At 29.6% G+C, this 14,230-nt stretch overlaps 1 protein-coding gene across 2 annotated transcripts in view; it reads left to right on the forward strand.

Annotated features, from left to right (window-relative positions):
- Positions 1-14,230, forward strand: part of Gfrl (Glial cell line-derived neurotrophic family receptor-like) — a 354,141-nt gene that overhangs the window by 193,685 nt on the left and 146,226 nt on the right. For both annotated transcript variants that reach the window (XM_087405786.1, XM_087405787.1), the window contains exon 4: positions 1,881-2,025. In XM_087405786.1, coding sequence (XP_087261912.1) covers positions 1,881-2,025 — 145 coding nt within the window. The remainder of the gene's footprint in view (positions 1-1,880; positions 2,026-14,230) is intronic.

Here is a 14,230-nt window from a genome sequence, read left to right on the forward strand (position 1 = left end):
GTAGAATCCGTTTAGTAGAATCATATAGAACGTATATTTTATTTTATCTCTAGAACACCGCTCAGTATCTGCTGTAATTTTTGTAATTTTCAGAATATTGATATAAAATTTTAGAATTGGACAAAGAAATATTGATTTCAAAAATATAATAAAGCAATTGATGTTTTGTCTTTCCAATGTCCTTATAATTACTGACGGTTAAATCAATTATAATAAAAAAAAAGTTGATCTTGATTGATCATCGAGAGTTACATAGATCAAGCTAAATCGTGAACACGCATAAATGTAATTCGACCAAGTAATAAGTTGTGCAATTAAGCCACTCCAGATCGCGGCTTAATTACATTTATCTTGCCGAAAGCCGGTCATACGAAAGCGCGGCGGATAATGGAAACCCCGCTGAGCAGCCGGTGCCAGCTACCAAACCAGGAAGCTTCGGCACTTAATGAGATTAAATTCGCTCTCGTTCCATTAAAAAAAGAAGCGGAAGTAGGAAGCAAGGCCGCAAAAAAATTAGCTCGCGAACTGCGGGCTAAACTGTATGTTATGTGTAAAGTAATACAAGTCAAGTGGTAGATTTCTAAAATTTTAAAAGCTTAAGACCAGCAATTTTGAAAATTTTTAAAAAGATTAGTATTTTAGTACATTCTCATCTAATATATATGATTAGAAACGTTTAAGAAGATTTCGAGAAGTATAACATGTTCTTGAAAAAGAATTTTCTTTTAGTTTTGTTAGCCCACGTATTTCTTTATGTAAAGTTAAAGATTTTGTGATAAGTATTGATGTAATAATGTATAGTGTCAATGACATTTAAATCGTATGTGTGTAAATTCTATTGAATCGATAAAACGATTTTAGGATCTTCTTAAGTAGAAAGTTGTGAAAGGAATTTAACCCGAGTCATCTGGAGTATTTTACACTCCATTTGCATCGGCGTAAAAGAGTGAATTGATTATAATATTATTTTGTACAGATATTGTTTAACATATTAGGTGTTGGAATTAATTCGTAGCGTTTTTTAATGAAAGAATGTTATTTATTTCACATGAGCATTAAAAAATACATTAATGAAAGTACTTCCCATCACTTGTAAAACGCTACGAATTAATTCCAACACCTAATAATTAATTTTTCTTTTTAATAAATATTTTTTATAAACATTTAAATATACAATTGTATTAAAAAATTCGCATAAAACTCGCATGTATTATTTAAAATTTCTATTTTTTTTTTTAAATACTATTATAATAAGCTATTTAACTTGCTTATTCCGTTTAATATTTGTTTGGCTTCTTACTACTTATTATTATTATTTTTTTTTAGAAAATTGTGTTAAATTCATATTTATAATATTCTTAAATACTAATAAATATGAAAATAATTAATAATATACAATGCGTTGTTATAATAATAACAATTCTATTTAGAGAGTTAAAACACGTCGGGTGATTGCTTACGTCTTATATAAAAAATGGGTGACTACTCTCGGGTTAAAGAGAGCGGAAACCGAAAACCTTGAGTGCTACTCTTTAGAAAAGCATAATTGTTTACGAATTATATATAAAGAACTTTATACGTGTGCCGGTGTTGTTGCCAATTTTATTTTTCAGTTTATATTTTTATTAAACTTATATTCTTCATAAATTTACAGAAAATTGTGCATGTTTTTACCATAAATAATTTCCTTGTTAAAAATAATGCTGAGGTTACGTAAAGCGCATATATTGCTCGTGATGTATTATTTTATCCTTGTTTAACATTTGGTGAACAACAAGAATGAAATAATATAGTTCCAATAATTTTGTTTTATTTATTTTATTAATATTAACTCTTTGAAAAAAACATTCACTTACTTTCTCCGATGATTATCTTTGCAGATAAAGATCCATATCCGATAGACGCATTGCCGACATGCAATCATGCGCTTAATACTTGTCTACGTGGGAAACCTTGCAATCAGATCTTTAAGGATTTTAAAACTAACTGCAAGACCCAAGAAGGCCAGTGCAAAATGGAGAATCGGTAAGCAAATTAACATTTTTATATTTGTCTGCTTTTTATTTATTAATATTTCTCGCAGTTCTACAATATATTCTCGTTTAAATCGTAATATTGTAGGGATAAAGCACAAAACCAGATCCATTTGAATTGAAAAAATAAATTTGCTGTAATAAAATGATACAAATGTTTACTTTGAAATGGAGAGATATATGATAAAAGATTTAATTGAAAGACTTGATAAACGAGCTATAGAAATATATTTATATCTTCTTTTATTTATCTTCCGTGTATTAAACTACAATATGACAATAACATTACTTTGTGATATTACGTACTTATTTAATATAAAAGTTTATACGGTTTTAAATAAATATAAATAAAATATCTTATTTTATACTGAAATTATATTAAAAAGTTATTTCACGGGAAAGAATTAAAAAATGGAATGTTATGGCTATAGAACAAATTAATTTTATTATGAACATAATCTATGACGGTACCACATGCGGTACTGAAAGCCGGCGTCATAGTGAATAAATAATTGTGTAATTGTATCATTCAGAATTTAAAACGGAATTCGTTGGTATATGTTTCGACATACAGGAAATTTTCGCTGATTGTGTTGTACAACTAATTTGATAGTGCACGCAAAATTTTCACTTTGATTATCTCAAATGACTGCGAAGCTATCTCTGCTAGTACACTTTACTCTCGCGTTCTCCTGTAGATTTTTGTTTCAAAACCTGCGCAAGAGAGAGAAAATTAGTTACACTCGAGTTAGTTGAAGTAACTTGTCGCGAAAATTAGTTACATCACCAGCGATAAATAATCTAAAGTAGTGAAGGGCAGTTCGGCAGAGTATTCGCGAAGACAAACGGTACGCCGATGGGCGCGCGGTTAATTAATTGTTTGCATGTAATTAACTCGTAGGAACAAAGCAGGGGAATTGTCGCGCGGGCCGTGCGCATCGACGGTAAATTACATTTCCCACCGTAGTTTTAAAAGTTGCGCGCCTCGCGCCGCGCTCTCTCGTTTTATTTTGCCGCGAAATTCCCGCGGCCACTTTGTCCCGATCCCATTAAACCTCGAGATACGAGCCTCTCTAGTCTAGTATCGTAACTCCGTCGAGTTAACACCGACGCCGGAGTCTGCTAAACTTTTGAGATCGGTCGCGATGTATCCAAGAGCGTACCTAAAGTTGCAATCTACTCAAGCATAGACGACAATTTATCGAATTGTTATTTTTCTGCTCATAAAGAAAATTTTTTGATGTTTTTTTTAACGAAGAAAATCTAGGAAATATAAAATATTTTCTATTTTTTAAAAATTTGATAATTTTTTGGATCTGAAATTAATGTAAAAATTAATATTTTTTTTGTAAAAAGATTTTAATTTAAATATATATTTAAATAAATATATATATATATATATATGTATTACATATATATATACATATATATTACATATATATTTATATATATATATATATATATATATATATTACATATATATATACAGGTAATAAGATTAATTTAGAATATATTTAATGTATTAAAAGTTTAAATATTTTATAATAAATTCACATGTATAGAATCATATACAGATTAAAATCTTATTTTTAGTTCCTTTTTAAAATTTAATTTTAAAAAATTTAATTTCAAAATTTTATTTTATTAAATTTAAATTTAAACTTAGAACGGTAGACAGATTTGGATGTGCTGCTTTAAAAAAACTTGTGGCGAGTATACGAAGAGTACGAAGGATACAAGCAATATATCACTCAGCTTTCGTCGAACAACAGTCTACTCTCCGTTTCCGTTGTAAAGTCATTAACGAGAACGCACGTACGCATTTTTAATTATAGTAATTTTCTGGTTAAAGAGAGATAGCTAGAAGTTTATGAGCGATTTTTCGTAATGTTTAATATAATAAGTTCATACTTTTCCTATGATCTTCAGTCTTATTTATGTATAAATATTAAGATAAAATTACGAAATCGCATTACATTTTACATGGATACTTATAACTCAGAAATTATGAAGACAATTTTTAAATTTTTTGTTTTATGTTTATATTTATCTTTATATTTAATTCTCATGAAGCCATTGTTATTTTTATTCCTTAATTCAATCAAAATTTTAGACAGATAAATGACATTAATTTTATTATATCCATTTTCGTTACAGTAACAATATGTATAGTTATATATAATATAACAATCAATGAAATTAATAAAATAAAATGCATGTGTGGGAAGATTAGTTTTGCTGAATTTTTTGTGCACACTACATACAGCTAATTGATAAATTAAAATCCATATCATTCTTTGATTCCCACTAATAGTGTTCTTCAGCTGCTTTTTTTGATGAAACATCAAAATACTAACCACTATTAAAATAACGTGTGAAAATTAGTCCATTAATCATGTAGCTAAGCAACACGGATGTCGCAAACGTTAAAATTACTCGAAAATATCGTGGAAAAACGTTGGACTATATTAGTCGGAAGTAATCAGCGAGTACGCTGCACCTGCATGCAAAGCCACATAATTTCCTTCGTGGAAACGAATTAGCTCGCTACTTTGCCATCTTGTTCCCTTCGTAATTCTTGAAGAGAACGAAGAGAAGACATATATATAGGTCAGCTCAATCAATTTTGTTTCACAAAGTGCGTAAAATAATAAAGTAATTCCAATATAAAACGATAAATTAACGGAACAACAGAATTTTAGAGAGACATTAACGGTAGATTTGATAAGCTATATAATTTCTTAAAAATAATCATCTGTAGAATATATAACGAAAGGAAAGTCGTTCTTTTATATTTTCACTACGTTTTTAACATAGATGTAATTTAATTCTAGTATTAATATTATAGGTATGTCAATATATAGGTGTACAAAACAAGTCTAAGTATACAAAAAGTTAATGTCTAGAATGAAACAACAGCATTTACAATTTAGTACGAAATTATTTCGTAGAAATAATCAACGTTTCATGATAACTGCGTTGCTAAAATATGATAATTTTTCTTTGTTATTACTTGAAATTGATTCTTTCCTTTCACATATATTTTCTTTCACAATATTTTAATATTCAATATGCTCGTTAATGGAATTAAACATTATTTTAAAAAATTATAAAATAAAATTTATTTGAATTTATATAATTTAAAAATAGATTTTTGTCAGCATTTAAATTTAAATTTAAATTTTTCAATGTGAATTACTTAAAAAATAATCTTCCTGTAATTAGGTTTTTATTATTTATAATTAAAGTAAACATACATGCTTTATCACTAATATATCAATGTGTATATTATACGTATATCAATGTGTATATTATACATATACAAGATGTTTGTAAAAATTTATTTGCAATTACTTAGAAAAAATAATTTCTTCTTGTTAGATACTTCTATTATATACAGGGTATTTGTAAAATAATGATAAAATCTTTCGCATAGGGGCAGAATGGACTAAACTGAAAAGAAAAGTCCTCTACCATTTTGCAATTTTTACAATAATTAACAAGATATTAATTGCTAAAAATTGCCAAAAATTGGTCTTCTATAATTTTTTACTCAAATATTATCAACTTTATAGAAAAACTGCAAGAGACAAAAATTGTTTATTTTCTTCTCATAGAGCTCTAAGAATTTTTTAAGATTTTTTTTAGAATTTTTTAATATCGTATTTTCTCATATTGAGAAAAATTCGTAAGATTATGATTCGTATGAGAAGAAAATAAACAATTTGTGTCCTTTGTAGTTTTTCTGTGAAATTAATAGTATTTGAGTAAAAAAATTATTGAAGACCAATTTTCGCCAATTTTTAACAATTAATATCTTGTTAACTATTACAAAAATTACAAAAAGGTAGATGACTTTTCTCAGTTTAGGTCATTCTGCCCTTATACGAAAGATTTATCATTATTTTACAAATACTCTGTATATAATATAATAGAAATCTAACAAGAAGAAAATTATTTTTTCTAAGTAATTGCAAATAAATTTTACTTCACGATAAATATATGTATAATATATGTAATATTGTGTATACACACACACACACACACACACACACAATATACACTATGTGTATATATATATATATATATATATATATATATATATATATACACAATGTTACATATTATATTATACATATAATATTATACACATAAATTTGCAATCAATATTAAAACTACATGTCGTTATATAATTAAAATCAAGAAGAATCAAATAACGCTGCATTCTTCATTGCATTATTTCATTCGTATTTTTTGCCTTAAGCAATATTTGTTTTTTTCTTGTTATGAGATAAAGTCGAGCAAACAGAACTGACTGCGGTTTTTACAGCGAACATTAATTAAATTAACGGTATCATTAATTGTGGCTTCTCAGGTTGCTTCAAGATCTTGTATCTCCGTAAATCTGCGAACTACCCAAAGGACGACTTTGCGGCGAACTTCGCGTCTTTATGAAGTGACTAGGTGCAAGAAATGCAAATATATCTTTTATAGTTGTGTTTTCGAAGAATAGTTATGTCTTTATATGTTAAATCATAATATTAAAAGTCATTCTTTTCAAAGTATGCTCTTTTATTTTCAATTTAATGCAACAAATGCATATAAAGCGGCTCGTATATTTATATTTAACATACATTAAAAAAATTAGAGATACATATATATTAAACATATGAATATATAGATATATATATATATATATAGAGAGAATAAGATTATAATAAAAATTTTTATTATAATAAAATTATTTTTATTATGTTAAAAATAATTTATTTTAAAAAAATTATAAACATGGGACTAATATTCAATAAATATTGAGACGATAGTTTAACTGACGACGCTACAAAATAATATCGCGCTTTTGTGATTCGCGTCACGGACATGGTTCTGCAAATTCCGGAGAAATCCGTAAAGTTCCTAAGATCTCGTCCTCTTACCTCTCTTCATTGCGATAGTGTTCTCTTTATCCGTAATAACATTGAAATTCAATCCCACGTTGCTCCCGATAAAAGTAAACTTCGCCGATGAAGTTCCTCCGATCATCGGTCTTTATCCCTGTTCCCATTTTCCTTTAATCTGCTATACTGAGATCGAGCAAGATGGTGGATTCGTCGATCGATATCGTTCGTTATCCTTTTTCTCTATTTTTCAGGGGATCGCCGGTTATTCAACTCTAACTAATTGTAAGAGGACATTGATAATTAAACTGGCGAGATCAAATAAACATTATTAGCTTTCTTCGCGTAGAAGACAGTATTTAATAATCCGCGTCAAGCATAAATTCTAGAAGACCTAGAGAAAGAAAAAAAAAAGTTATTATATACTTTTTTAATAAGATGAAATATAATAATATAGGTAATTTTAGTACTATTACAAATGATATCTTAGCTGATAATATCACGTCAAAAGTTTTTGAGAAAAATAGTATCAAATATCATATTTTTTACTCTTTGTAATACAACTTTTGCCAACGGATTCATGTTCAGCACGCAAAAATACATTAGAAATCACTGTTTACATCTGTGTTACAAAAAAATAGATCAAATTTTGTTCCATAGTGTAAATCAAATCAAATTAACTTAGTTACTAATAAATATTATTCATGCCTTTTATATTTGTTAAGTTATTCGTGATGTAGCAAATAAGTTTTTTACATAAGTTGGTTTATTGTACGTTTGCGTATCCTCCGTTTTTGAAGTATATAAGAAAATGTACTTCTCTCTCTCTCTCTCTCTCACTCTCTCACTCACTCTCGCTCTTTCATAAATCAAATTAATCCATCGATAAGTTCATACTTCTTTTCTCATCAATTTTTTTTTTCATCTTTTTTCACGACGTTCTTGTCAGTGACATAACACCTCTTCGAGATTATAGAAGGGAGTTAAAAAAAAATGAAGACTACTCGTTCTCTTATTGCATTCGGCTCAATTAGCAGAATTGAAAACTTGTCGATTGGCGAATGTAACGAGTTCAATATTGAAGCGCCAACTCCTGCAGACGTGGAAAATCCTTCTTCCTGTGTCTCTTTCTTTGACATGTCAATAAGCTTCTATGCCATTTTTGTCGTAAGAGTTGCTCTCGAGAAAACGTCACAAGTTCATTGTTAAGAAAAAGGCAAGCATTGCTACTCATTTATTTAACATATACGAATTATGAAGCAATTAATTACTACTATTGTATTAACATCGAGAAAATACTTAGCAAATTATTTTGAAAATATCGCATTATTTTTTAATTAAACTCCTTCATAAAGGAATTTTTATGTTTATATAATATTAATCGTGGAGGAAAGTTATTGTAAAACAATTTAATTGAAATTTTACAATTTTTAATTTATTGCGAAATAATTTAGTGTAATATTTAATTTGCGAAAATATCAGTATCTTGTCACTGGGACATTTATTACACTCTTCAATTTAAAATTATATCATAATTAAGATACAAAATGATTCTCAAGAATAACTCTCGAGTATAATCAGAAATAGGGAAATAATAAATTTTTTCTATTAAAATATATTTTGCTATTGTAATATAAATTGATTTTGTTAAAATGCATCAAAACTGTTTTATTTCATTTATCTATTTTAATTTCTTGCCATTGTACTCGTGTTTTGTGATGATAATAATTTGAGTCCGAATTGAGTTTGAAATCTAAATCTGAAATTACAAATGTTGGATTATAGAAATTCTGTATCGATATCCCATTGTTCGCATTAGCATTTAAAATATCAAACTATACGTATGCTACCCATACGTTACAGTCGGCACTTCATACGAAAACGTGAGTCGTGTATTAAACTTGATATTAGCATACTATCGATAGGTATTTATATTGCTATTTAAAATTGAAATAATATATCACATTTGATGTGTGTAAATTTGTATAAATAAAATTATTGTTATGACTTGCATCAATATATTTAAACAGTAAAATTTTGTACTAGCTATATCACTTGAAATTCTATCTATTACATCAAAATTATATTATTTCCTTATTTTGTGATTATAATTTATTTATAATTTTCCCTAAATCAACTATATAATAATATAATGCTTCTTAATAAGTCGGCTCAATTTACAAAGATATTTTCATCCATTTTTTATATACAATAATTCTCTTTTTCACTAAGTTCCATTCTCTACATATTTCATTATATTAATTTGGTTAAGTTTTCCTTAAGTTCGAGTAAAATATAACATGATAAATGTTAAATATGACAGTGAACAAATTTGTAAACGACAGTGTCAATGTAAATTCGAATTATCTCATAATCGCATAATCGACGAAGAGTATCCTCGTGAACTAAGCAAAATGACGTTCGCATTACATATTAGCGAAATTGATATTAATTAGGACGATGACTTGCGTAGAAGGTGAAGGGTGCCTTACGTTACAGGAGAGGGAGAGGGAAGTCGAAGGCACTATCGTGGTTTAACTACCCACTTACGTGTTGCTGGAAACTTTGGATCCCGCGGGCGCGTACTGTACGGATTTTCCACTGCCATCTCCTTTACCGCCCTTCCACCACATCTAGCACAAGTATCGTTAAAGGGTGCAGCCTGGTGTGTCGAGGGCCGGAAGAAAGAGGATCTTTAAGTAGAGAGGAAATTGTCTTTCCTCCTTGAGGGCGGAAATTTTCTTGCCGCGCGCGTCGAGTTTCTTGCGTGAACAAGACGTGGCGAGGGGGATGCTGCATCGTCGGATGCATCGCCGGATGCGTTGGGGTTTGCGTCGTGGATTAATCTCAGGTTAATAATTAAAACGACAGAGTTTACAAGGAATCGTGGCAGAGTTGGCAGAAAAAGTAATACTCTTAACCTTCAGTACTATATTCTTTCTTGTGCCTTATATGTTATTCATTGCATAATATTATTCTGCATACATTCCTAAAAATAAGTTGCTTTTATTTTTGCATATGTTAATATACTTACATATACAAACAGAATATTTTATTTTAAGTTTACTATTGATTATATCTTGGAAAACATTTTCAAAACGTCAAGAAAATCAATGAATTCCTTCTTTTTTCATTTTTGTTCACAGAACAAAATTAAATTAAGTACAGAGTGTTTTATTTTAAATGATATAGTTGATTATATCTTGAAAAAAAAAACATTTTTTGGGAAAAATGTTAGACACAAAAATTGGTTTTAAGAGGAATATGGTTTGAAGGGGAATAAATAATGATAAAATCAATTTTCGATAAAAATTATTTTATTATTATTTATTTCCCTTCTAACTATACAATCTCAAACATATTTTTCCTAAAAAATTCTGTTTTCCAAGATATAGGATAATCGATTATATTTTTTTAAATATTTTGTGTGTGTATGTATATTATTTAATTTTATTCTGTGAACAAAAATGGAAAAAGAGGAAATTCACTGATTTCCTCGAAGCTTCGGAATATAGCCTCTTACAAGATTGTTACAAAGTGTTGTGTCATTCGGGGGCCGATTGGTCCGACAGTGCAGTATTTTCTTTCGCCCTAGCGAGTTATTCATTTTTCAAGCGGCAATACACCATCTTTCTCCCTTGACGAGTGAATCGTCTTGAAGACGAAGGCGCTGCAAGCGAAAAGAGTGCGCTCTTTCTAAAAAGCGCTGCCGCTTTTCCGCTCCTTTCGGGTGCTTGACGAAGACAAACCTTTCTCAACGGCGTGTTTCGGCCGCCTACGAATATCCACTCACGTAGAAGACAAGAAGAGAATACAACACACTTATCTCGGTAAAGCAATATGATTCTCTTATTGTCAAGAAAAAAGCTTAACGTTTCCTTTATTCAGTAATCAACCTTCGTATTGTATTTAACTTGAGCTACGAAATCTCAACTCAACTGGACGCTCTAAATGATTTGCAAAAAGTGAGACGATGGAATGGATTGTTATTTATATTGCAGTTGGTAATTCTAATATCTTGCATGTATTTAATTATATATTTATTCATATAAATGGTTTAGAACTATTCATTTGAATTTAAATCCATTCACAATAATGAAATAATAAATAACTGCTACAGAGAATAAATAATAGGTATATCAAATTAAATAACTGAAAATAAAGGATTCTATTACATATATATAATATTCTAGTAGCATATTGTATAAATTGCAAAGTACATTCTTTTCCATCGCGTGAAATACACCGAAGCTGATACATTATACAATGAAATAAAATATAAATGCACCTACTACTAGTTTCGAGTAACTTGCGCAGAGAATTAAAAACAAGCGAAATTTAAAAAAATTATTTAAACAAAAATAAATTGTGAAGTTATAATTTAAAATTTGTCATAAGTTGTTGACCTGATTAATTTCTGACCAATTAATTATTTTTTAAATTTCACAACATTTTATTCTTTTTGTTTTTTTCATATTTTCTAATTTTATTTTATTGTATAATTATTACATTAAAATTGTAACAATTTCTCGATGTTACGCGATGTCAATGTTATTCGCATTTTCAAGCATCGCGGGCTTGCTAAAAATTTGTGAAAGAGACACGGTACGATATTTCGTGATTACATTCGGCTAAATTAGATCGGTGAATTTCGTCACGTGACTCTGTTAGGCGCGGCGAAACGGACGTGAGCGTGACGAAACGCATCTCTCGTCGAAAATATTTACGACGCGAAATGGCCGAGCTGTGTAGCGCGTTAATTAGGGCTGCCACGGAGTTCCCAAGGGATCGGAAAGCGAAGATAATTACGGACGTGTCGGCGAGACTGTCGGTCCCTGACGAAGGAACTGACGTTCGAAACGAATGGATTGCATCGACCAGCACGTCACGACGACGTCGTCGTAACAGTCTCTCAAAAACGCGAGGTTGCATCCGGTGACGAATTATCCACGAAAATTAGCGAGAAAACTAAGCAGTGGCAAATGAGGAGAATTATTTCAACGAAAATTATTGAACAAAGTTTTAAAACGTTATTTTCTAAGTAGGACAGTATTCCACCTAAAATCTCTATTTTTTGCTACATCACAAAATTTCATGTTTTATTAATAAATATTTCGAGTTTACGTAAAAAAATATTCCATATAAAATTAATTAGAATGAATAATATTGGAATGAATAATACTCTAAATAAAACACTCTCTTTTAGATCTTTCATCTAGTATTTGTGATCACCGGAAAATCATGTTATACATGCACATGTTCTTCTAAGCGGGACAAATTATTAATTTCTCTGGCACCTTTGCCTGGACAAAACCACAGTAACGTGGTCATGATACTAAATAATTCTTACAATTAGAATGAAATTTGATCGCAAAACGAGAGTGAGATAAATGTAACAAGCAACCTGTCATCTTCATCGTAACCAGTCGCGATCAATAACGAAGAAGCCCGTCTCGCTCAATTTAAATTAAATGTCAACAGCTCTTGCCGATTCTCAACTTTGTTCGATCGGCAAGTCGTCGCATGCGTTTGTTCTTTGTCGGGAGCGAGCACAACTTGGTCGATCTCGACTACAAGCGCGAGAACTCATTCTCTTCCCTGTCCGTTAATTAAAAATTTCTCCGTCTCTTTTCCTTGCGCAATGGTGACATCGATGAACGAAGCGACGATTTCTCGTATTTCCAGTTTCTCGCGAATTCTTTGTAAATTTTTTAGTGCCGTCTGAGAGCAAGATTTTCATGAAAACAAAAATATAGATTTATTGTATAATACAGCTTTGGCTAAGTATAAAGCACTCTTAGTTTATTATTTTCTTGGAAAGGTGGTAATAAAATCCAAGGAAGATTGAAAAAATATTAAAACTGTTATAGAAAAGAATATTAATTACATAGGCGTTCAAAAAAATTTTTTGATCTGGAGATTAGACTATGGTATTCTTATATATATATATATTAGATTGAGTCATAATCAATTTCCGTTTCTGGGAATAAATTGTTATGATGCATTTATCATCCCATATAATGACTCATCCTCTTTGATAGATCAGAACATAAGGTTTGGAGCAAATAGGTGCTTCGCAGTTTTACAACGACAGTAATAGCGTATACATCGGAATAATGTAATAAATTTCTCTTCTCTGAAATGAAGGAAATAAAAAAATATAGTTTCTCGTCATATAATATTATGGGAATTTAAGCAAAAAGGGAAAAAGTGTTACGGAGGTAGTTAAAAAAATGCAGTGTTTATAGATGCGCTATCTGATTATTATTATATCTTTTTCGTTTGCTTCGAAACGCTTTGTTAAGAAAAATCTAATGGTAATCAAGTTCAAAACTTATAGAAAACTTCTTTGCATCAAAACCAACAAATTTTTACGCAAAAAACATAGAAGAGCCACCTAATAAATGGCAACGAATCATTGTAAATAATGACGAATATGTAATTGATAAAGATATAATTGTTGTTTTTCTATTATTAGAGAAATAAAGTCCATATACTAAAATGGAAATGATTTATGACTCAACCTAAAATATTTCGAATTAAACCGTTCTAAAACCGAGTCCGATGTTCCAATTATTCTATCGTGTTACAGTTTTTTATCGATGAAAAATAGTTCAATTTTCCAAAATTTGTAACCAGCTTGCATATTAACTTTATAGTTTGCATATTATCATTGAACTTATTTTCTCTCTTTTATTTCAACTTGCATATTAAAAATCAGGCCATAAATAATGCTAACAATAATAGAAAATTGAGCTATTTTCCATCGATAAAAAAAATTGTGACATGATGGAGCACTTTGGACATCGGATTTATAACATCAAAAGTGTATGAGAATACCATGATATAATCGGATTAAACATTAAATTCTGATTTGTGTGCATGTGTTATTTTTCAATAAAAATGTTCTTTTAATTTATTTTTTCTAAGGTATAGGACGTTTACCATCAACTTGTGGGAGTGCTTTATACTTTTGAGAGACTGCATTTAAATTTATTTAAAATATTATAATACATACACGTGTTAGTTGTAACTATATATACTATTATATTTCATGCGGATCATGATATCTCCTTGGAATTACTTTTGAGAATATTTATTTCTACATACACAAAGAACTTGAAAAAACACTTGTACTTCTGCCAAACCTTTTATTTATTCCCTCATCCCATCGTCGTGTTGCCACTGAGGAAATTTTGAGAAAGCTAAAAATATATTTCACTACTGAACTTTGCCTTCTCGAGGCCACTTCCGCCGATCCCTACGGGAATACGTGGCTTTGAAGAAATTACTTTGATCCAT

The sequence above is a fragment of the Acromyrmex echinatior genome, chromosome 4 (genome assembly GCF_024713525.1).
Source record: "Acromyrmex echinatior isolate Ae372 chromosome 4, ASM2471352v2, whole genome shotgun sequence".
NCBI classification, from domain to species: domain Eukaryota; kingdom Metazoa; phylum Arthropoda; class Insecta; order Hymenoptera; family Formicidae; genus Acromyrmex; species Acromyrmex echinatior.